This window comes from Cupressus sempervirens, chromosome 9 (assembly GCF_028749045.1).
Source record: "Cupressus sempervirens isolate cs-2001-9-10 chromosome 9, ASM2874904v1, whole genome shotgun sequence".
NCBI classification, from domain to species: Eukaryota; Viridiplantae; Streptophyta; class Pinopsida; order Cupressales; family Cupressaceae; genus Cupressus; species Cupressus sempervirens.
In genome coordinates, this window is record NC_143126.1 from 166,519,133 (window position 1) to 166,544,576 (window position 25,444).

The window sequence follows — 25,444 nt, forward strand, 5'->3', positions numbered from 1 at the left end:
CATTGACATTTTGCTAAAATGCAAGAGTTATAAATGTTTAATTTAGTGATCAATTATCCATTGTAAATATAATGTCACCCAACTAGAGATGGTCTTATTTACACATATCACATAATGCATATCAGCATACCAGTATTATGAGAGGTTCCAGAATTACTATTTGGTCCTCTTTTTCTTTTGTCAAAAGAGCTGGACCCTCCATCATCTGCTTGAAAAGATAAGACCAATAAGATTAGATATTAAACTTTATACCTTTCAAAAGAACTCCCAATCATATTTTAAACTTAAGTCACACAAGTTACACGCCAAAGTTTAGGCAAAAAGGGCACTATCCATTACATTAGAAAACAATGTGATTGTTATAGAATTAATTTGAAAAATATTATACAAAGCATATATACCTGTACGTGACCGTTTTGTCCGTGAATTAGCTTTCGCAAGCTCAATATGCAATATACACCCCATTTCTGGATCAAAGTCCATACCCTGTATCCATATATGTATTACTTTCGTAAATATTACAAATTGTATGAAAAACCAATCAGCTTATTTCTCATTATTTAGCAACCTGATTGTAGTTCCTGTCTAGGCCACTCTTTTCTAAAGAACCATCAAGCAAGCAAATGGCAGGAAGCCACATTAGCATTTCAAAACACTTATTTTTGCTGAGTTCTAATCTTGAATGTATAGATGTTCAACCAATATATAGTTCCTATGATTTGTCCTCTCAAATGCACTATGTGAATAAGGACGGTAGCCATTGCATCCAAAGTATCTTTGTCAGTTCATGCAAGAGGGCATAAATCAAAATCTAGGGAAAACAATACAAATTTCATTCACAGATATCTCCCATTCCAGAATACAATAGAAATAAGTACATCCATCTACTTGCAATGGTTGACAATTGAATTCCCAATTCAACAACTTCAAATTATTAAAGAGCTAGCTATTTCGAATAGAAATCAATAACTAGGATACTATAGAAGTGTTAGATATTTGTGTCACACATAGTTTTGGGGCTCCTAGGCCATTTAAGTAATCTAACTTGATTAAAGACTGGCCCCTAAATGGCAACAAGGAATACCTACTATGCCCTTTGGTGCAACCTCAGATATATTTGATTTCACGCTAGATCAAACTAGATGGAAATATGGAAAAAACAAAACATTGATTAATATTATTGTGGTGTCTCCTAAAGGAATGATGTTTTTTAAGGCAATGGACTGTGAGGGGCATATAAAAAGATGCTATTTTCATTTCCATGCGTAGGTCAGTTAGGTCTATAGTAGGGGGCACACCTAGTCAAATTTCTTAGATACCATATACTGACCACTCATCTAATTTAATATTACAAAAGATTGGCACAAAAAATCAGTGGGTCAACTAATCTAGATGAAGGGCAAGATCAAAATGCTTGTAACTGATCATCATATGTCAAAAAGCATAGCTTGAAGACATCCTAGGTACCTCAATAAGACTCGCCCAACTTACAAGTCCTTTGGGTGGCTAGAGTGATTCGAATGAGACTTGCAAGTCGAGTCCAAAGAAGTCTAGCCAAGTACTCCACCCAGTCAATGTAATGACCCATACCAGCACTGCAACAAACCCAACCAGCACTGTACTGTCCTGAATCGTAGTTTTTCCGTTTTCACTTTAATGTAAATCTCAGAATACGAACCCACTTAACAAATAACCAGCAATATGAATAACAGATGATAACCCAGATAGATATTTTCTCAAACTCCTTAAATAATATATTCAGAAATACATCCACATGCAGATGAAAATACGAACAGCAAATAAAACCCGAATTCTCTCCAATTAATCTGCCTTTTGTCAAAATGATATTAAAGACTCAAGCATATGAAAACTCAGTACAAATCAAAGGCACTAAACCAGCAACTTTTCAACAATCCAGAAGCAAGTATTGCATTATACAGCAGCAATATAATAACCAACAACTTCCAGATAACTTCTAAAACGTTATTGTATTATACAACAGCAATACAATAACCAGCTAACCACAATCCAATTTTATACATAGATTTTACAGTCAGATTGGAAAACAAGAGAAGAACCTGTAAGCACAAACGAGACACCTAAAATGATATCTCCACAGACAATGGGTTTGCGTCCACTGCCTGCCTGCATGAGGGGCTACGTCCTCACACTGGCTGAAAGCTGAAGCTTTGGAAATGACTCTCACAAGAGAGAACTGAAAATTAGAATAATAAAGCAAGCATTTCCAGCAATGAGCCTCTTTCCCCTTTTAATACATAAACTGAGACTCTTCGACTCCCCTCTGGCCTTCGTCCTATTCCCTTGTAACTCTTCAACTTCTCTTTGATAATTTGTCTTATTCCTCCTTGACCTTTTGTCCTTTTTATAACATTAAATTGACCTTTAAATATTATGAGTCTATGTCTCAGAGTCAATTTTAATATTATATAAAATAAGACTTCAATATTTCACATACGAGTCTGCAAGCAGCCCTGTAATCCCAACTGAAAATAATTCCGACCACATTGTGAAGCCAAATGTCTCTCTACAATCTATCTCTCAACCGGATCCCTGGATCCCATAAAACTCTCTGAAAAAACTCAGCACCTGTAAACTGATCAACACTGATCATCACCAAGACCACAATAAAATCCTCGTCCAACCATAGATACAATCTGCCAACACCTGGATCCCAAACTCTGTTACGCTGCCTCGCTGCTATGATGAGATAGAAATATATCCAAGGTCCATGTATAATCCAATAGAATGTGAAGACCTGACCTAAATGGATGATGTAAGAAAAGAGCTGCTCAAAAGCTGAAACCACCATCCCATGGACATCAAAATTTATACTGCCTGCATAAACTTGGAGAATTCCCAAGCGCATAGGTGCTATGAATATGAAAGATGTTGAGAATCTAACCACAACCCTCAAATAAATATTCCACTGAGAACTGTTCAGAGGCTGATCAAGAAAATTCACCCAACTCCTGAATGGGGTGAAATCGAAAAATATGTTGGGGCTGATCAAATGATAAGCAACAGAAGTTGATTCATCATTCCCATGTTGATACCCAAATTCACTACTAGGATCTAAGCCAGGATCCCAAAGTCTGAAATCAAACTCTTCCTCTTCATGGCAAACAAGAGATGATCCCTCATTTAACATAAAAATAGGATTGTCGGACGTCCGATCAGCAACAACTTCAAGCAAAGGGTTGTCAACAAGTTGTAAGTGTTCTGAAGCTTTGCTACTTAACCATTTGGGGCAGCTATCCAAGTCATACATCTGCTGAATGCTCTCAAGTTTGTCAATGGCTTCCTGCAAGAACTCCTGCCTCATTCTATTCTCATGTTCTCGAGAGTGTTCCATGAGCTTGATTTGATTTTCTGCTCCCTGTAGAGAAAATTGAGTTTCACTCAATGCCTCCCAAACATGCTTAAGCGTCCTGTTGAGATTCTCAATCCCATCCTTTTCCCTATTTGACTATGCTACATAAATCTCAGCAACCTTAAGAATATAATCCCTATCAAACAACAAATATAAGTAATCTGATTTCATAGTCTCAAGGGTTGTTTTGACCTTCTGTAAATCGGCCACATGCCAATCACCTTCCCCTTCCCTTGGGACCTTCCTGTAGAGCTCCTCACCATCTCGTGGGTACTGTCATGCTGCACCAAGGATGCCACAACCATGTCTTCACTAACCTTCAGTTGATTCTGTACGACATGTGTTTCATTATCTCCCTACTGAAACTGTTCATTATCTTGCAGTGCCATCTTAGGTTGTTCCTCTAAATTCATGTTCTGAGTATCATGAATATATGGTTCATGATACCAAGGTCCCAACTGTTATTACCTTGTGTACAATCTACTTCATTATTCTGCTTGACAAAGCTCACCTCCAAGTCATCAATGAAGAAACCTGCACCTTGTGTAACATCTTCTACATGATCGCGAGAAGGCTGCAAATCACTGGTAGTTATCTGCTCTTCTATTTCAAAAACCTCAATTTGATGACCTTGATCTGTTGGACATTCATCATACATAGTTTTGCATTGGTCTTTTGCAAGGAGATCCTGTGCTAATTCAAAATACTTCCTTTTTGTCGTGTCAGTCCTAATTTGGTGCTCTAAATGAAAATCCAAGTAATCATTGAATGATAACTCATTCTGAATTCTAGTAGGAAGTTCTTCATACTCTCCATAATTGTCGAGTATCTCTGCTCTCATTTCAACTTCATATTTATGGGCTAACTGTTCCTGTAGTCTCATAGTATTTTCTAAGATTTTACCCCAAAATCCTTTATTTGCCCAAATTAACAAGATGGATGCCCTTTGGAACTAAAGGAAACCGGTGTACAGAGCTCTTTAACAACACTGTTGTACCACTTTGGAAAATGATATAACAAGGAACATCCTAAGTGTTTTGGGCTGAGATTGCTTGTTGCCTTGAGATATTGTTAATTGACTTTTCAAACCATGAACTTTGCAGCACACTAGATGTGACTGTAATTCTGAATTTATCTGTGTAATGTTATTGCCAGTGCATCCCCATTCGAATACAACCCTAGGCTTCTTAACTCAAATGAGTAATGTTATCACTGTTTGCCTTCCTCTTATCCAGCTATAAGCCCTGAATAGAAATATTTGGTCACTGTCCTTCTAATGTTGTCATTCCTACAAAATCTATAGCATGTCTCCAATTAAATGAGTCATGCTAAATATTTGAAGAATTCAACAGATTTAATTTTACTCCAACAAGATACCATCACTACCAAATTGGACGACTATGCATATAATTCAATGGTGTTCTAACACAACTTCTTCAATTTCAAGTCAAACAAAAGGCTGTCCGTTTCTGAGTAGAGTGTAAGTAGGCAAGGCCTGCACATTAAATCGACTGGCAATTCTTGGATACTTCTCTATATTGATTTCAACCACTGGATCTTGTCTTTTAGTCTCCAACCTGCCTCCTCCAAAATAGGGACCAAGAATTTTAAAGGGACCCCACCTAAAATATCTTCAATTATAGTCTCGACTTAGACATCTATCTTGATGCATTTACACCAACCCGACAATCTTCACACGTTTCACCTTTCTAAACATAGAACCACTTCCCTCCTTGTCTCTATTGGTTCGAATTCATGCCTGCCCTAGGTAAGTCAGTGAAACTAGCGTCAAATTCAGTAGTGTATTGGCCAAAAATATTCCAACGGTAAACTTGGTACTAGAGGAATACTTCCCCACAACCTCAAGGGTGGTTAGCTTGAATGCACTGTGGTCCTCGGCGGTGGTTACTGGATTCCAGTCTACATCCAATTATATCGTGATTTTTTTTGCACACACAAAAATTATCAATTCCTGTGTCTGCCATTACCTAGGTTATTCTCAACAAATCTATTGCCACTTGTCGATGCCAGCGGACAATACTATTTAACAGTTACATCAACCAAATCGATTCTATTCACTGGGACACTCGTCAAACTGGGTCTGTCGGTTGCGCTCCTTCCCGAATCAACCCTCCTTTTATCGAGTGTTTCAATCTCAGCTGACAATTCCTTCTCTACTTCTATCACTTCATTAGCCTTTTCCACTCGATAGTTTAGAGCTTCCTTCTTTTGATGCTTGTTCTTTGCAATTTGCTTTTCTGCCTTCGTTGTTGAAACAGCAAGAGATTCTGCCAAAAGCCTCAGCTTATCTATCTTTTAGTTATGACTCTCTTTTGAGTCTCCACTATGCAAAATAGCTTTCTTTCTTCCTATTGTTACTCTGGATTCTATCAAGACTCCATTGTCTATCGTTCGCATGCAACCCTCGAATATCTTTAGCGCCCCAGACGCCCTTCCAACTATAGTCTCGACTAAAATCAGATTATGTACCATGCACCTAAAATGCGGAAAACATATGCAATACATGTAAATCCATGTATCTAATCATTAAGTCAAACTATATTAGAAGCTTAGATTTCAAACTTACAAACAAACTAGGATAAAGACATGATGAATCCACCTAAAGCCATTTTTAAACCAAGCCTAAGAGGGATGTATTACACAACCCCCTTGCTTGGCGGCTTGCACCTTCTTTCCCCAATCATATCTCGTCTCCCTACAAAGAGTTGCCACCTTATGGAATTAGGCAGAGGCTGTAAGGGGTGAGTTGACCTACTGAGTGCCTTCTTGTCATGGGCCACAATGGTCCTACTAGGAGGCACTCCTCACGAGCTCAGGCCCTTTCCCTTGCAAGTTGAGTTTCAAACAATTTACATATTGATATAATGACCATGTGACTCTCATAATAAGCAAATAGTCATCCCTGAAGATAATCACATAGTTGTGGCAGTTATCATTATATATTGATATATAGCGTATGTCTGTCTAATAATCATGATCATCAGAATAGATATACGGGTAAGATATATTAAATTCTATATTATTTTGCGGTACGGCCTCCTTGCCAAATGCAATGGACCTTTTGTGGGCTCGGCATGTGGATATTTCCTTTACCTACAGATGCCCCTACAGTACTACTGATGTGTCTGCTGAGTGCTGAGTAATATAGATTACTAGTTTCCTTATATTTTCTTTGATACCACTATGAATACTTGGATTGCTGTTAGAATATCTGATATTGTATTTTCTTCTGTTGAATAGCTTTTATTAAATATGTATTACCTGCCACTACTATATGTTCTTCAGCTCTCTGTAGATATAAACTGCTGCCAATCTCTAGTATTATATTTCTCATTTTCTTCTCTTTCATGACAGTGCTTAACATATCCATTTGTTTCTTCTTGTTTCCATTCCCACCCTTTTCCTCATGAGAATCTGTTGTTATATATTTCATAATCCATTTGAGGTGATGCACCTCTTCGTTCGGAGACCATCCCAAGGGATGTCACTATCCTTTCCCAAACTCAAGTGTTGTCCTTCAATTAATAATTCAGTATGTATTGTCCCAGCCAAGACTTAATCAAGACAGTCTTCACACTTGAATGTTAACATTGCCCTCTTATTCGCAGGATTGTGCTCATGTCTTCTCCCTGAGCATTGCTGTCACACAAAGTTTTTGTTACCTTGTAAATGGGAGTTTCTTAGATAGTTGATCGTTGCTATGCAGGTCAATTGTAAATCATGTAATATCTCTTAGGTCGTAGCTGTACTATTTGATCGTCGGACTTGAAGTCACTGCCTTGAAGATTAAAAATAATTTATTGATAATAGTCCCCATTCCCTCACTGTTACTCTCGGTCACGTCAGAAAATTCTAAGTCTTATGGAGTAAGACAATTTTCTGTGTTTATTTAATGATGCTAAATGTGTTTAAAACTATAAAGCTAGGGCTATGACAGGAAGGATGTTATCCTCATGGCTAGCTTTCCAAGACTGAAAAAATTATGTACCGTTTAATCTATGCTTAAATACAAAGCTAGGTAATGGCATTATGTCTTTTCCTCCACACAAAAAACAAACTTCTTGATCTAGAAAGAAATAATTTTGATAATAACTGTTACTGACTTGTCAATGTGGGTTGATAGAGCCCTAGGTCATCTTCAAACTATGGTTTTACCACTTTCCACACAAATATAATGTATCAAAAAACAGCTGACATAAAACCCTAGTTGTTATTTACACTAAACCCGAGCCAACAATTTGTATACCTCACAGAACCCAGTTTTGGTCCTTCAAACCTGCCCTTGCACATTATCAAAAAATAAAAATTCGTGATTTTGCTAAAACTTAGCAGCAATTGAACCTTGCAAAAATCTCCACAACTTCCTTGCATTTTGTCGTGAGTTTTAAAGAACATCTTATGATTTTGTTATCACTTTTAAAGAAAGTCTTTCACAATTTTCAAATAGTAACTACTGAAATTCCTTCTCTATGATATGTGAATATTCTCCAACCCATTTGACACTAATACCATGAAGAATTTCCAGCCTCAAGTGACTGTTGTGTCCTAATGTCTCCAATTAAATAGCTCAAATCAGAAGTTAATTAACAAAAGAAAATTAAATTTGTAAACAATGCAACAACCACACAAAATAGTCGAATCTTCAAATGTGGATGCATAAAAAAAAAATGCAAAGATGACGAAAACTTCAAAACAGTCTTTCATTCTTCAAAAACCTTATAAATAGCTCTCTACAAGCTATTACATTCTTCCATCCTGTTGCTATGTTTATATTATTCATGTGAAAATCTATAATTCCAGAAACACTTGTATCTCTTACATGAAATGAGTAGAAAGATAAGTCATTAGTGTTTACCTACACTTGATTAGACATAACTAAATAAAAGACGTTCAATTTGATCCTTAAAAGTAATGATACCATCCACTTGAACTACTTTCCAAAACATTCAAATTTAACCTATGAAGTTCTTATCCGAACATATAATCAATGTTTCGAGACATAGGAGAAGAGGGAAGCCAACTATATGCACAAAAAATACAGCAAAGAAGTTAACACAGCAGGCCAATACAACATCAAAGCAGGTTCAAGCAGTGTTGGAAGAGATTTCAAGATTTTCAATATAGAAAAGCTTTATGGGAAACATTTTCAGACTGGTTTGATAAAATGCAATTTGGAGCAATTTCACAGCTTCATCAAAGAAAGAAAAAGAATCTTTTGATAGGAGAGCAGCAAGCTCAAGCACCCAACTCGAGGGGAGAAGCACCAAAAGAGGATAGAGTCTGAGAAGAGCTATGGTGTGGAAGGCTCAAAGAAGTTGAATTGGTTGACCTAAAAGTCCTTGCTTTTGAATTTTGGAATGTGAATCTTTCTATGTTTATATTTAGAAAGCTTGTAATGTCCCCTTATTGGATCTCTTAGTGTTTTGGGACCATTTGTTTATAACTTCAATTGCAGTAGACATCTTTCTATTAAGACCTTGCAAATGTTAGTTAATTCTCTTATCAAATAAGCAAGAAAAAGATTACTGACCAAACTTGTACGATGATGGTGATTAGTCTCCTCCACTAATTTTCTTTTTTTTGATGGATAAGAGGCCGAAGCCAAGATTCATTAATATGTGTTGTAATTAACTTTTATTATTTATTAAGTAGACTCAAACCCAAGACCTCCTAGTTAAGAGGCTCACAATTTAACGTTGTGTTGTAGGCTTTTGCCTTACTCTACTTCACTAATTGTACAAGTGTAATGTCCCATTTTTGGGGCATTAGAAGTCAATTAAATAATTGAACTTTAAGTTGTCAAACTCTACAGTTTCCTTGCATGCACATCATTGCGCACAAAGGTGCGCTTAAGCACTTATTCTTTTTAATACCCTCCCAACACGAGGAGCGTAGGTGTGGCTAATTAACGAGGAGCCGATAAAGAGGAGCTATCAGTCAAATTTAATGAAGACTTTAATTAATTATTTAACGAAGTATTAAAATGACTTAGTGGAGCTCACCAAAAAATTAATAGTCATTATGATTTTAAGAAGGAAAATAAACAAGACAGAAAAAAGGAATGTGAAGAGACAGGCAGAAGGAAAACGAAGAGTCGCAGGGATCTGCTATAAAAGAATATTGAGAAGCTCATTTTGGGGATGCTTGGTTTATGTTTGGTTATTGTTCTCTTGGAGAATTTGGAGGCCTCAGGCTTTCAATTCAGAATTGATGGAATCCTTAGCAAATTTAGTCAATTAGACAAAAACACAATTCGACATTGAGGTGGGTGCACGACGAAGTTCACAGCTAAGCGAAATTGTGAACGGAGGTATTTCATGTCTATCTACAAAACATGGTTGTAATGACTTGTCTATTTTGATGGCAATAATCATCTTTATTTCAAATATACTATGTATTTCAAAATTAATTGTTGGATGAATAGAAATCAGTTTGCATGCAAATTGTTTTGCTTAAATTTTTGTGGTGCATCTGGTAAAATCTAGAGCAAAGATCCTAGGGGGATATTTAGTGGTATCATAGCTGGTTCTCCTGCCAACCTGTGAGATTTCATGAGTAACAGAAGTACATTTGGGCGAAGTTAGTGATGACAAGTTTCAGGTCTGTTTCAAAAAAACTCACAGAGCCATCTATTCTATCATGGCAGAAGCTAATAATAATTGTTGTGAACCCAATGCAGAATACAAAGGATGAAGATTTTTGCAACCACCATGTTTGAAAAAAGATTAATATTTCTACTGGCATCTTAAAGGGAAAGATGTATTTCTTTGTGCGTAATTTCTAGGATCCCTTGAACTTTTTATTGCCATGGCAATTATTTGTATGGGCCCACTTTCAAATGCTAAGAGTTTATTGTGATTTCAATTTTATAATAAAAATAGTACTTGCATCGCAGAAGGTCCAAAGCAATTATTTTTTGACATGTTTAAAAAAGCTTTGACATACCCATCATGTATTGCCTGAACCATGAAACGTTGAGTCATGATAAAAAACTTGCCTTGGAGCATCGAAAATATTGATATATGCTGAGTAATAAATATACATGCAACCTTATCAATATTTCAAATTCATAAGGAGTGAATATATAGGTAGTAGTTTGTACAAGAGTCGTCCGGTTTGACATAGATGGAAGTGCTAGCAGGTAGAGTTCAGGAGTAGTTGCAATAAATCATCTTGATATGTAACGAAAGTTTGTCGTGGACGTGCACCAGCCTACATAACCCAAGATAGAGCACAATATCTGTAATGGTGTGTTATTTCTCAATTTGTGTTTGATAGCCAAACCACATTGAACATAACTACATAATTTTTTGGTGTGAGAGAGCAGCTTAAGTCTATTGGTTTTGAAAACTAGGCTCTGAGAGATTATTTCCCAAAGCAGATCTTTCTATTGAGTGCAAGAAATTACAAAAAGGCCATTTTCCCAGTGAGATAGATCATTAGCTATTGGCACAAGCTTGTCACTGCTTCATGACCTTCAGCATTGTTGTCGACATTGAAGGTGTGTGTTGAAATGATAGCTTCGGTCAGATGAACATGAATAATAATTATCAATAAAATGGTCTCTGATTATATGCAAGAATATATATCACTAGCACTTGCACCAATAGGAGGTGCAAGGGATGTGCCGATAGGTATTTAATTTGAAAGTACAATAGAGATTTTAAATAAATAGCGCAAATGTCTAAAAATATAAATGAGAAGACAACGTAATGAAGGAAATCAAATGCTAAGACAATTATAGAATGCATAATTTGTATTAATAACCTTGAATAGTATATCCTAGAGATTTTAGTGAACTCCCACCAAATCTATTTGCTATTTGTAATTTTTGATAGAAAGCCCTCGGTATTTGTCAGCTTAGAAACAGAATTATTGAAGGTCACTGATATCGATCCCCAATCAGCTCTCATGACACATAACATTTGGCAACGATAATTCTAAAATTCCTCTAGGCAACCAAACATTACATTAACCAGGCATTTACGAAGACCAATATTAACTTTATAGGGTTAAGGTAGAATTTGGCGATGCTCGAGGATTAATAAATTGACACTAAAATGGTGCCCTTAAACAAATCAGCGTACCTAAAAGAAAGTCTGGCTGTAAAGAGATTATGAATTTTCCCATGTCTGTGTGTATGTATTATTACTTGATGGTCATCAAATGGGAGAACAAATGGGTGACATTCCATATCTTCCAAGCTTACAGTGTTCTTCTTGGACATAAAATTTCAACCATCAACACATAAGAGAGGGTGGCATAGAATTATTAGGAGAATATCTATTTACTTCTGTAAGGAACTCATTCTCAATAATAATTGAAAAGGAGTAACATAGACTCCTATAAATTCCTATCACAAATACTGATTTGGAATCATTGAATCATAATTTCGGCAAGGGGAAAGAAGCAAATCTTTCTTCTAAACATGCGTTCATGAAAAATATAGCTTAGCCTTTATGAGAAGATGAACAACAATTTGTGTGTCCTTATTTTTCCATGCACTCGATGTATCACATTCTGGAACATTATTTCTAGGAAGCAAATGTCAAAACAGAAGTTTACCACCAATCAAACTTAGCAATTTACTTGCCCTAATAGAAAGTCTAATATAACAGCAATGTGCAAACAGGAAGAACTGATTTCTAATGTGTAGATGTTTTGGATGATTTATAAAACTAACGCCCTAATTTATCATTTCTCCCAAAAATAGTGAGTTAAGTGCCAATGAAGCCTTGAGAACATAATTTCCTTATGCTAGTCTTGACATTAAAAAGTCAAAAAACACCTAGAGATGAAATAGTAGAAATAGTTGTTCATGCAGCAACAACGGATTCTCAGATTTGCATCTCCTGCTTCGCTATGAAATGAAATTAGTATATAAAGTGTAAGGCCAGATTCATTAGTTCATGGCAGATATTTCTCAGCCACAAAATACACGTTGCGAAAAAAGAATTCATTTCAGCCTTCTATATAGACATTTAACCAGTTCAATGTCCTACCTTCTCAAAAGGAAAATAATCATGTAGCTAGGGCAATTCGGTCTGAAGGAAAATGGCAAAACAATTTTACCCATTCACTGGAATCCCCACCAATGAAACTTAAGGATTCCCATCTCAGCCTAGAGGAAGGAGGATCCAAAAATTTATAAAACGAGTGGCACATTATCCTCAATCAAAAATCTAGGAACCCCTCATATGCCTTACTTGAAACCAAAAGATAGAATAAGATCTCAGAAATCCTTGTAACCTCAAAAATACCTAGACACGCTTCCAGTGCCAATCAAATCGTGCTAGGTTCTTCATCGAGCCCTAGCCCTACATCAATGATTTACTCATTTAAAAAGGTTTCAAACCCTAAACTTCAACAACCCCATCATAGTTTGTAACCCAATTATATACCCAAATCAAAGCTAACAAATGCTCCAAGTGACCATGCCCTAATTTCAGATGAGCCATGACATCCCACCCATCCCAACATTGCTCGTCATCAAGCAATAACTAAATGGTCATGGAGACCTATCCATAGCACCTTTTGTTGTGCTACTCTGATATTATCTTGAATTTTCTTCCTTATTGTGAGTGTGAATCATGATCAATAGCAGAAACTTGGAAAAGATTAATTAAGATAAGTTGTTATTCCTCATCTTCTAAAGCAAAGGATAAAGACCATCTCAAAATGGCATCAATCAAATTCGTATAAACCAAAATTTGAATGACAGCACGTCTCAAATTTATATCTTTCGGTTCACTCTTAGTTATTTTATTCTTCTAGATCAACTAAAAATTTAAAGCAAAGCAATAAGCATAAACTTGAAAACACAAATTATACACATAAATTCATGAAGAGGCAAAGCATATACGAAGTAGACACATGAATGCATGAAGACACATAGCATACAAAAGTAGAGACATGAATATATCGAGGCAGAAAGGATACCCATGAATACACACGTAGATATAGTTCACTTGGTCCACAAGAGGCAGGAATGTCCAACCAAGACTAGATCCATTTCTCGGAGTAATCAATCCACAAGAGGTGGGAATGTCTAGCTAGGACCAAAGCCATCTCTTGGAGTGACTAATTGACAAGATGCAAGAACATCCAATCAAAATGAGGTATCTCTTGGAATAACTAATCCACAAGAGGCAGGAACATCAAACTAGGCCAAGATCTATCTCTTGGAATAACCAATCCATGAGAGGCGGAAATGTTCAACCAAGACCAAATCTATCTCTTGGAGTAACCTGTCCACATGAGGCAAGAACGTCCAAACAAGACCAAATCCATCTCTAATTAACCAATCCACAAGAGGCAAGAGCATCCAACCAAAACCAAATCCATCTCTTAGAGTAACCAATCCAAAAGAGGCAAGAACATCCAACCAAGACCAGATCCATCTCTTAGAGTAATTAATTCACAAGAGGCAAAAACATCCAACCTAGACCAAGTCCACCTTTTGGAGTAACTAAACCAGCTAGGTGAGAAATTACATTTGTGCTCAACCGTAAAAGGTTACAAGGGGGTCATCATAAATATTTATGCAATGTTCTAAAAAAAAATCAATGATACAATTTTATTGTGGAGATTGGTTGAAAATTTTGTTTCTAGTTTCTGAGGATGTAAGGGTGGCGTAAGCCTTACATTTGTTCCACTTCCTCCATAAAGCTCCATTGTTTGTTGTCTCTTCTTCCTTTGATTGGATGATGTTAAGACCTCCTTTACTGTACCTTGGTTCTCACTTAGGTTTTCTTTCCCTCCTTTCCATTTTCTCTGTTGGATATTGCTTTTATATTACGAGCTTGGTTTTTCTTCCCACATATATGTGTTGACTCCCATCTTTCTTAACATTTGAAACACAAGTCTTTTTGCTTAAGGTCCCTTGAATTACAAATGTCTTTGTGCCTCCATTCCTCTTCGCATTCTTAGCACACATTTCCATGCCTATTCTTGTATTGTTCATAAATGTAGCTTCTACTTTTCTTTGCAATGGACACACAAATTTTCCCTCCTTGCATCACATCTATCTTTAGGGGTAAATGTTCTTTCATGTCCATCGTAAAAAGTTTCGTCCCTCAATATCATGTATTGGGAATTCCCCCTTTCACTTGTTTGGAAGCATCAAGACGTGTGGCCTTAAAGATTGCGTATTTGAGTGTAGGACTGTCCAAAGCACTTACGCCCTCAAATTGTATCTGTCAATCTTTCTATGAATATATAAGTGAGTCTATCCTACAATATTTTGAGGTCCATAATAGGAAACTTTTGGAATTTTGTGATGTGGTCTTCCAACAATTCCCCTTTGCCTTATCCTTGCTTGTTCTTTAACAAGTCTTTGAGGGCGAGTTTGGTCAAATATTTCAACAAGTTTTCTCTTGAAAACATCATAGATCTTTATACTTTTGTGGTCTACAGTGAAAGCCATGGTGTCACCAATCATGTGTCACTCCTTATAGGTGTAATATAGAAAATGCGATGCCATCCTTTTCTATCATGGTTAAACAATTGAGGTATGCAACCATGCTTGTGCTGTTAACATCTCTGATCCATCAAAGTTAGGGATGGACAACATCTCCATGTTATTTTGTATTGCATTATTACCCCTTTAATGTGTGTTCTTCATTCCAGCATCACAATAAGTTGTGAAGGGAAAGCTTCTTTTTACTTCAGGGTCAAGCCCTACATGTTCTATGGCAAGTCCTTTCATAATTGGGTTGTCAAACTCTCTATTTCCCCTAGGTGCTCCAGCCCCACCTAAGAGAGACGGTTCATTTGTACTTGGGTTTGATCTCATTGTAGTTTCATGGTTACTTTCTGATTGGTTAGAGGTGGATTTCCTCTTGCTTCTAGGGTTGGGCCAATGAGAATTTATGGTGGAAGAGATATGTTGCAAAGACTTAGACCATTTGTTCCATGACAGCTCTAAATTCTTGCTCTATTTGTTTGTTTCTTCTGTTTTCATGGCTTGCGATCCTCCTCTTTTCCTTTTCAGGAGCTCTAATTGCTCAATGGCTAAGTTACATCAATTATTTTCCCTTAGGTTGGCAGGAACAACATTCTCTAATACCACTTGCAATGTCCCTTATGGATCTCTTAGGTTTTGAGAGAATTTACTTATAACTTCAATTGCAGGAGACTTCTTTCTATTAAGGCCTTGCAAATGTCAGTTAATTCTCTTAAAACTAAGCAAGAAAATGATTATTAATCAAATTTGTACATCATGATGATTTCTCTGTTCCACTAATTGTATTAGTCTTACTAGTGGAGCTGATATCTATATGGGATGTTCTTATTAAAGAATCATTAATATACAGAATAGATCTAAATATGCTGATAGCTAACGAAAGCTTATCATCTAGTGTACAAGGTATGGCTTATCCTTTAGGCAATATTAAAGGATTATGTTGATATCGATATATTGCTCAACTGCTATCTTCGATATATTCAAGTATACACAAAGTATAATGTCAAATTATAGTCTGATATGATCCTTTATGATGCTATAACTACAATATAATAGAAGTTGCCTTTGACCATCCAAGATAGGGCGTTATATTCCAGTGCTTATGCAAGCTAAGTCTGATGAAACAGAGGTAATTCTGAATATACAAGAGATGGCTTGTCACACAATGATCTAAATAATGATTGATTTTTATTACTATTAAACTGATAAGGATCATGTTGGTCAACATCAATCACAATGGAGTAATTAGATATGCTATGTCTGTATATATCTTCTTGGAGACTGAACTTGTTATTTATATCTTCTTATAAATTTTTGGAGACATGTCTCTTCCAAGCGAAAATTGCTTGCTGCAGCTGTCCCTTGTCTGTGCACCTCTTGGAACTAATCCTTGTTAATTCTGTAACTTGTTAAAGCATACTGATCTGAGAACAGATCAATTTGATCTGAGATTGCACGATAAAAATAGGACTAAGTTGTTTGCATTGTTTCCTTTATAAAATCGGCGCCAATGCTTAGGATGTTTGTTTAAGACTAAACTAAACTTAATTGTGTATGTTTGTGATTAAACTTAATCATCCTTAGAAAGTCGCCGACTTCTAGAGGGTTAGGCAAATAATTTTGGAAGAGAAAGGTCTAAGGACATGTCCCTTGACTCCTATACTTATAGAGGGTAAGGATGAAGTCTAAGGACACACAAGATCAATACAAGTCTGCTCCTTAGTTATTACTGCCTTCATACGAATCGCAGAAGTAAAACACAGAATTCTGATTTACATTTCTAATCCAGTTAAAGGCAATAATCTGAAATTACTCACACCAAGTTATCAGAAGATATAGAGGAAAGAATTTAATCTATTCAGTCCAAGGAATTTGCAGAAACTTTACATGGTATCATAGCTTTTGTAGTCGAACGGCGAACCTAGGCTCTGCAAAATTTAGTAATCAGACTTCATATATATCTAGCAACTATCTCCTATCTTCAATGGCATACACAATCAGACACAAGGACAGGTTTGATGGGAAAGAACACTCTGATGCCTAGAAATTCAGAATCATGATGATTCTTGAAGAGAATGATGTAAAACAGTTTGTTGATAGAGCATCCAAACAACCTCCAGTTGAACCTCATAAATCTATCTGGAGCAGAGGAAATAGAAAAGCCATTCAAATCATATTAGATGGAGTAAAAAATGATATCGTACCCATGCTTACAAAACATATAGTGCATCCAAACAACCTCCAGTTGAACCTCATAAATATATTTGGAGCAGAGGAAATAGAAAAGCCATTCAAATCATATTAGATGGAGTAAAAAATGATATCGTACCCATGCTTACAAAACATCAAACTGCATTTGATATGATGAAAGCATTACGAAATGCATATGAGGTCAACAATGCAACTAGGGTTCTCGCACTGAAAAGGCAACTAAATCACATTCCAATAAAGAAAGGAGAATCAATGAATTCTTACTTCCTACCAGTTGTCGGCATTAGAGATGAACTTTCAAGTATAGGAACCATTATTAGTGACACAGAATTAACACTAATGGCTATAGATGGATTACCATATTCATGGGAGACTTTTGCACAGGAATAAGTGCCAGAGATAATCTTCCTGACTTCATCAGACTTAAGCACAATTGTCTTCAAGAAGAATCCAGAAAACTAAAGAAAGGAGGGAAACTGAAAACAGAAGCCCGCATTCTTACCTTAGAGATAAAACTCCTAAAGAAGTATTTACTAAGATCAAACCTAATATAAGTCATCTTAGAATTTTTGGGTGCCCTCTATATATCCATGTTCCAAAAGAAAAGAGAACCAAGTTAGAACCCTCTGGGAGGAAAGGTATTTTTGTAGGGTATAGTGAAACATCTATCACATATAGGATTTTCATACCTGGACAGAAAAATATTGAACTTAGTAGGGATGTAATTTTTGAAGAAGATCTACCATTCAAAAGAACCGTAAGTTCTGAAGAACCTTCTCCTTTACCTAGTTCTAAAAGAAATAGTGAATCTAGGTCCCAGAGGGAGAACTTAGAAGAAATTGAAGATGAAATTCAAAATCTGAATCTTGAAGAAACTCAAAATTCAAAGAAAAGACCACTTTGGGCCATTAAAATAGTCGAGGCAGCTCAAGACTTCGCTACACCTTCCAGAACAGTCAAAGAAAGCAAAAGACCTAAAAGATTCTCTAATTATACAGCAAACATGAGTGATTTATCCAAAACAAAACCAACCAATCCTTCTGATGCTATTAAACATACAGCTTGGAAAGAAGCTATGACAGAAGAATACCAATCTATTATGAAAAATGATGTTTGGAAAATTGTTCCAAGACCTAAAGGAAAATCTGTTGTTTCTTCCAAGTGGATATTTAAAATAAAGCATGCAGCTGACAGTAGCATTGAGAAGTATAAATCTAGATTTGTAGTCAGAGAATTTTCTCAAAAAGAAGGGATTGATTATAAAGAAACTTTTGCTCTTGTTGCCAGATATACCTCCGTAAGAGCAATCTTAGCAATTGCCGCATCAAAGGGATGGAAAGTACATCAAATAGATGTAAAAACAGCATTCCTAAATGAAAAGATTACAGAAGAAGTATATCTAGAGCAACCCGAAGGATTTGAAACTCATGATCCTAACATTGTTGTTTGCAGGCTCAAGAAAGCTCTCTATGGGCTTAAACAAGTTTCAAGGGCTTGGTATAAAAGAATTGATAAGTATTTCACCGCTTAGGATTCTCCAAGAATGAAACTGATCCAAATTTATATTATAAAAGAGATAAAGATGATATAGTAATTCTGATACTGTATGTTGATGATTTATTAATAACGGGTGATGATCATCTTATCGATCAGTGCAAGAAAGATCTAATTAGAGAATTCGAGATGAAAGACTTGGGACTCCTTCATTACTTCCTAGGGTTGGAAGTATGGCAGAATTCTGACAATATCATACTTAATCAAAGGAAGTATACATCAAACATTTTGAAGAGATTTGGAATGTGGAATTGCAAATCTATGTCTTCTCCAACAGAGACTAATCTACATAAACTTAAAGAAGCAGCTACAGAATCACCTTCCATAGATTATACTCTCTACAGACAAATGATTGGGTCCCTTATGTACTTAGTAAATACAAGGCCTGATATTTGCTATGTTGTTAATGCCTTAATCTAGTTTATGTGTAAGCCAAACGAGATTCACCTAGTTGCAGTTAAACACATTATGAGATACTTACAAGGCACTCCTAATTTTGGAGTCAGATACGAGAAGGTTGGCTTAGATTTACATGGATTCACTGACTCGGATTAGGGTGGAAGTGTTAAAGGCAAGAAAAGTACTTCAGGATGTTGTTTAAATTTAGGATCAACAATGATATCTTGGATACGCAGAAAGCAGTCTTCAGTAGCTCAAAGCTCCACAAAAGTCGAATACATTGCAGCAGCAATGGCCTCTCGAGAAGCAATTTGGCTAAGGAAGTTACTTGTGGAATTATTTGGGCAAGCCGTGAATCCTACGATTATTCGTTGTGATAATCAGAGTTCCATCAAGCTTTCGGTGAATCCAGTGTTTCATGACAGGTCCAAACATATTGAAATTCCTTACCATTATGTAAGAGATATGGTAAATTAGAATACATTTGCACTGCAGATCAAACAGCAAACATACTCACCAAGCCTCTATCTAGAGTAAAAATAGACAACTTCAGGAGAAGACTTGGTATGGTTGAATTGTAATCCATTTGTATTCTTTAAATTATTAATAAAATAATTTTATTTTGTTAAGTTATTGACTGTTATGGGCTCCACCATTTGTATTCATTATTTAAAAGGTGACGATCTCTAAGATAATGAACACTTGTATATAAGACATTATGAGAGATGACGATCTCTTAGATAATGTGCTAAACAGTAGAGTTCTACTGTATGATCTAGATGAGTTCAAGATCATATTGTGATATTGACATTGCTATATCAATGAGTCACAATTTGGATAAAGGAAGAATGTTATTATTCTCTAGGTTTATCCTATATTCTGGTAGGTCTTAAACTCAAGATCATGTTGTGATATAGAAATACCAGTATCTATGAGTCACAACTTGGATAAATGAAGAAATTAAAATACTCTTCGGATTTATCCTATACATTGTATTCTTCACAATATTGTTATCACTAGTATCAGTGATTTGTCATACTATAGGCTTAGTAATATGACATTGTATCATGTGTTCTATGATACCACATGCTAAGGAGATTCAGATAGATATATAGTATCAAATCTTGCTTGTTCATCTTTATTGATGTTGCTAGATATGATATCTCTCAGGATGATTATCAAGTTAAGAGGGAGTGTTATTCTGTAACTTGTTAAAACATACTGATCTGAGAACAGATCAATTCGATCTGAGATTGCATGATAAATATAGGACTAAGTTGTTTGTATTGTTTCCTTTATAAAATCGGTGCCTATCCTTAGGATGTTTGTTTAAGACTAAAGTAAACTTAATTGTGTATGTTTGTGATTAAACTTAATCATCTTTAGAAAGTCGCCGACTTCTAGAGGGTTACGCAAATAATTTTGGAAGAGACATGCCCTTTCTAAGGACATGTTCCTTGACTCCTATACTTATAGAGGGTAAGGATGAAGTCTAAGGACACACAAGATCAATACAAGTCTGCTCCTTAGTCATTACTGCCTTCTCCTTAGTCATTACTGCCTTCATACGAATTGCAGAAGTAAAACACAGAATTCTGATTTACATTTCTAATCCAGTTAAAGGCAATAATCTGAAATTACTCACAGCAAGTTATAAGAAGATAGAGAGGGCAGAATTTAATCTATATTCAGTCCAAGGAATTTGCGGAAACTTTACAATCCTTGCCCTCGCTTGTCTCCTTAAAACTGCTGACTTCTACTTCTGTGAGCCCTGTGATGATCCCTTATTCAATCTGTATATTCTACTCTCAAATCCTCTTTATTCAGGTATTCTTGGTATCTTAGTCCGCTGCAAATATGTGTAAATGTGTCTGCCATACTAAGACTGCTCCTCCTGATTGATATATTATAATTGCATGCTTATATTTCGATAGTCATCTGCTCTTATCTCTTAGTTTTCTTCTCTTTTTTTCTCTTCGTAAATGATGCCCTTTGTTAGATGACTAGTTCCTCCTTTTTGTGTCTTATTTAGCAAGGGTAGCAACTTTTAACATCATCTGAGTCAGCCCTTATTAAATAGATTAATATTATTAAAATTTGTTCTCAAAAGGTTTGGGTCGGCCGTATTCAAAATAGCACATAATTATATGGGCCAACCCTCCTAAATCATTTGTCAATGCTTAAAATACTGGTCGGCCCGGCATTTATTAATTTGCTCAGCTTTCTGATTATGTCAGTGCGGTTGTTATTTATTTTGCCCTAGTTTCACACAGGGTGACACAGAGCTTCCCCTTTAGCAGTGTCCCACATATCAAAGGATATAGTATTAGTCAAATCCGACAGGCCAGCAGTATGAATCGCATATTAAAAGAAGGCAGACCGTTGTGCTAATTATCTTTAACACTTGACATTGAAATACAAATAATCAGCCATACTATGTAACACATATAAAAACCGATGTACCAAATATATGTAAGAAATGAAAACTGCCACACCAAACCGAAGTAAAATATTAGCAAACTCTTGTACCTAAACCCACAACTCAAGCAACTTCAAATTTAATCTTAGTTGAGTTTGATATAAAATATTGTTGCTAATTAACATAGTTCACCTTTTGCACCATCTCTGGTCCAACAAAAATTGGAGGTGTAATACATTGATGCTAAAATCATTTTACTTGTAATTTTGAGGTTTTTACATAATTTGAATCTTCGCAAAACAACCTCATGTCAAACACAACTGTTGTTAGGTTGGTAGGACATACCACTTGTGAAAGGAAGTTACCAGTTCAACACATGAGAAACATCCCATCTCTCTTGATGAATTAACTAAGCATTTAAACATTGTGATTCCACTGGTGACAGTCACGAAATTTTAGTTATGTGTGCATTGCTATAACTTGTGACAACCCTAGTTATTATCAAGTTGTTAAGTTCGTTGAGCAGGCCCCATAGATATGGTCACTGAAATTGCTAGAGAATATTTTTCACATTTTTTACTATATTGCCCTTCTCAAATCAGTTTGGAGATCAACCAGCTCAAATTGACCGGTTCTATAATTGTTTTTCAGATGTTACACTGAGCACCCGTGTACAAAGATATATTCCAAAGGATTCAATTATGTTATCGTGCAAATTTGAGATGGAGGTTCATTACATAATCAGAGAATATTTAGTGTACAGAAAGTGTATTCATAATCAAATCAATAGAGACTACGATTCCAAATTAAAAGAAAGCTCCTCCCCAAATGTCTCAATGTTTACTTATCAAGAATGGTTCTTACATTTAAAGCATGCATTGCAGCTAAGGCAGACTGCTGGTCTGCAAAGACTGAAAATGCATAAACCTGTTCAATTCAAACAAATCAAAATAAGTAAAAACCACGCCCCTTGTAAAAGATAACAACTATGCATACTTCAATCATAATGTCAAGTGTAACAAAATGAAATAGAAAATAATTCATTAACCACCACTAGCTGCAAAGAAGTTAAGAAATGGGTGCATAACTCACAGATTTCATATAGGTATATTATGCAAGGTAATGTTAGCTTTTTCTCATTGAATGTACATATGTATACATTTGAACAATAAACATTGTTTAATTAAAATTCAAAAGTATAGCATTCATATTCATTAGCTAACCAAAATACTTCATAAAGCAAGTTATTTCTAGTGTACTAAAACAACATTTAAAGACTAAATTGACATTTTAGGTTTCCAAAGTATAGCATTCATATTGATTAGCTCGCCAAAATATTTCATAAAGCAAGTTATTTCGAGTGTACTGACACAACATTTAAAGACTAAATTGACATTTTAGGTTTCCAACCAGTGACCTGTCCCATCAGTTGATTCCTTGGAAGGGACTGAAGTGCATAATGACTAAAATGTTATAAGTCCTGCTGATGATTTTCAACAAGTAGCATTAATGACTCAACATAAGACAGGAACTTATGGAAGACAATGTGCACTAATGATTTATATCAAACCGAGCAAAAACCTTGTAAACTACACCAGTCTCCTTTAGAAGTTAAACTATGCCATATGTTTTTTTTGTTCAAAACTGTGCCATATGTTACTGTTAAATAGAACTAAAAAATAGATGATCCAGCTAATGTTAAATTTATTTGTCACCTATTGCAAGGAAAGGTTGCTTGAATTGAATGCTAATGCAGGAGCCACAATAAGCAAAAATGAATACAAAGAATGTCCAAGAACTGTTCAATAACTTGAAATAAAAATCAAAGTAATCTAAAAGGATAAAATATATTTATTGTTTATTGCGAGGGAAGGTTCTTTTAATCAAATCCTAATGCTGGAGCCAAAACAAGAAAAAAATGAATGCAGAGGATATCCTAAAAGAACCTGTCAATACCTCGACTTTTAGGCACTATACTTAAATAGAGATGCCAATCTCTTATACCTTTCTTGATCTAGTATGTTTAGTTAAGGTGCTGCATCTGATATTCCTCTATCAACATGGGTTGTCTGTTTGTTACAACCGAAAACAAAATTTATCCTCTGTAGGTTTTATATACTGTTTCGCATGCTTTGTGCATTGCCCTTGAAAATTTTGGATATTTGAGTTTTTTAATCCAGATTTAAGTTCATTATTAAAACCTCCAACAGACAATCCCCCAGATAACAACTTGCAAAATCATGCACAATAATTGTTGGTGCTTCTGAACTCATCAATAATTCATGCTTGTCAATAATATACCAACTGGTTACAAAAGTTAATGCCCAGAACATTTTCAGATCTATCAAAAAAGGTAACCTTTCCGATGTCAGAGCTATTTAAATCCAATTTTACACAATCCGGCAACAAAAGGAAACAGCAATTTAACTTTTCCCATTTATCTATAAGACAAATACTTTTGCATTCTTCATCAATTCAAATGTGACATAACCTAAACAAATAAGCCTGCAATAGTGACTTATTTTGCTAATACACAAATCTATCTTTCTATAATACTTACAATGAAAGAGGAGATCACCTTGTGATGTAATGGGGACTTGGTTGCACTATTAATGGTGCAACCTGTTGGTTCCCAAAACCACAAATTGGAAATCCAAGAGCTTGCCACTTCTCCAACAGGATTCCACAATCAGTTCTGGCCAACGAACGAGAATCACCTTGATTTCCCTACACTTTAGGCTCCATTACAACCAGGCGGGTAGACCTTCACCTCAAACATTGACTGCCTAGTTCAAGGCTTTTCTATAGCGAATTTAAGCTTTGGTGAGTTCTTCAATTGGCAAAGTCCTTGAACTCAATCAATTACAAGTTGAATGATTGAATGTTTTGTATATGGTTCTTAACAATTGGTTTGATGCTTCTAAGAAGGAAGATATAGATTTTTTGACTTCAAATATAAATCCAATAATACTTCAATGATTTAAAAGACCAGTGTCTTTGCTTATTTGGGCAACAAAATCAACTACAATGAAGATTTTCACGTACAACTTTAAAAAATTCTACGCACATATACTGTCAACTATTTAATAATCAAGATGCGACAAATCAAATATATACGCAATCTTAAATTGGTCCTGATTGAACTTTTAACTCCTTTGGTAGGGAGACAAACTGGACACAGATACGGAAACAATTTGATATTTCACTATATCTATGATGATCACATTTAAGATGCTAAATGACCATGTCCGCTTATCTGATATTTAAATTGTTTAAGGGAATTTAAAGATGATTATAAAAACAAATCAACTACTAGTTTAAATGTCCATGCCTTCAATAAAAATAAACAAAAGGTCTTTTATTTTATTATTAAATAAAAATATTTGTATTCTTATTACAAAGCCATATTTTTGCTCCTTATTCCTCCTTACAAATGAAAACAAAATATTTCTTCTTATAAATACTTCTTTTGTCTAATGTATTTTTTGAATGTCCAATATGTCTTGTTTCTCTTCTATTATTTATATCTTAATACCTAAAGAATATGACTTTTCGAACTCAAAAGTCATTTCCTTTCTTAAAAAAAAATCACACCTTTTCAAAATAATTTATCCTTAACATAAGATTGGAGCCTTTAATTCTCAATTAATATTTATATAGATGCCCGTTAATGCCTCCATACTATAGCCACATCATATATACTCTTGTATTAGTAATAAATCAAACCTTTATTATTTTTTGTGTTTGCTGGCAAATACCATTCCATCATCTCCAGGTGTTCAAGCTGTGTATATATGTTGTGTATTTTTTTCGATGATAATCCGTATACAAGTTTTTTTATGATCACTCTTTTATTTTTCTTTTACCAATATTGTCGGACGCTTCTCAAATTCACAAATATTTTAACTCCTTACTTTATATGGTTTCTGAAGCATATTATAAATGTTGGGGGAAATTACTGATATTTAATCATAGCCCGTTTGAT

At 35.3% G+C, this 25,444-nt stretch overlaps 1 protein-coding gene across 1 annotated transcript in view; it reads right to left on the minus strand.

Annotated features, from left to right (window-relative positions):
- The window catches only part of LOC149538026 (RNA-binding (RRM/RBD/RNP motifs) family protein), a 100,545-nt gene that overhangs the window by 52,142 nt on the left and 22,959 nt on the right, over positions 1-25,444 (minus strand). The window contains exons 2-4 of the mRNA XM_089799423.1: positions 22,324-22,386; positions 402-486; positions 131-205 (exon numbers count right to left, since the gene is read on the minus strand). Coding sequence (XP_089655549.1) covers positions 131-205; positions 402-486; positions 22,324-22,386 — 223 coding nt within the window. The remainder of the gene's footprint in view (positions 1-130; positions 206-401; positions 487-22,323; positions 22,387-25,444) is intronic.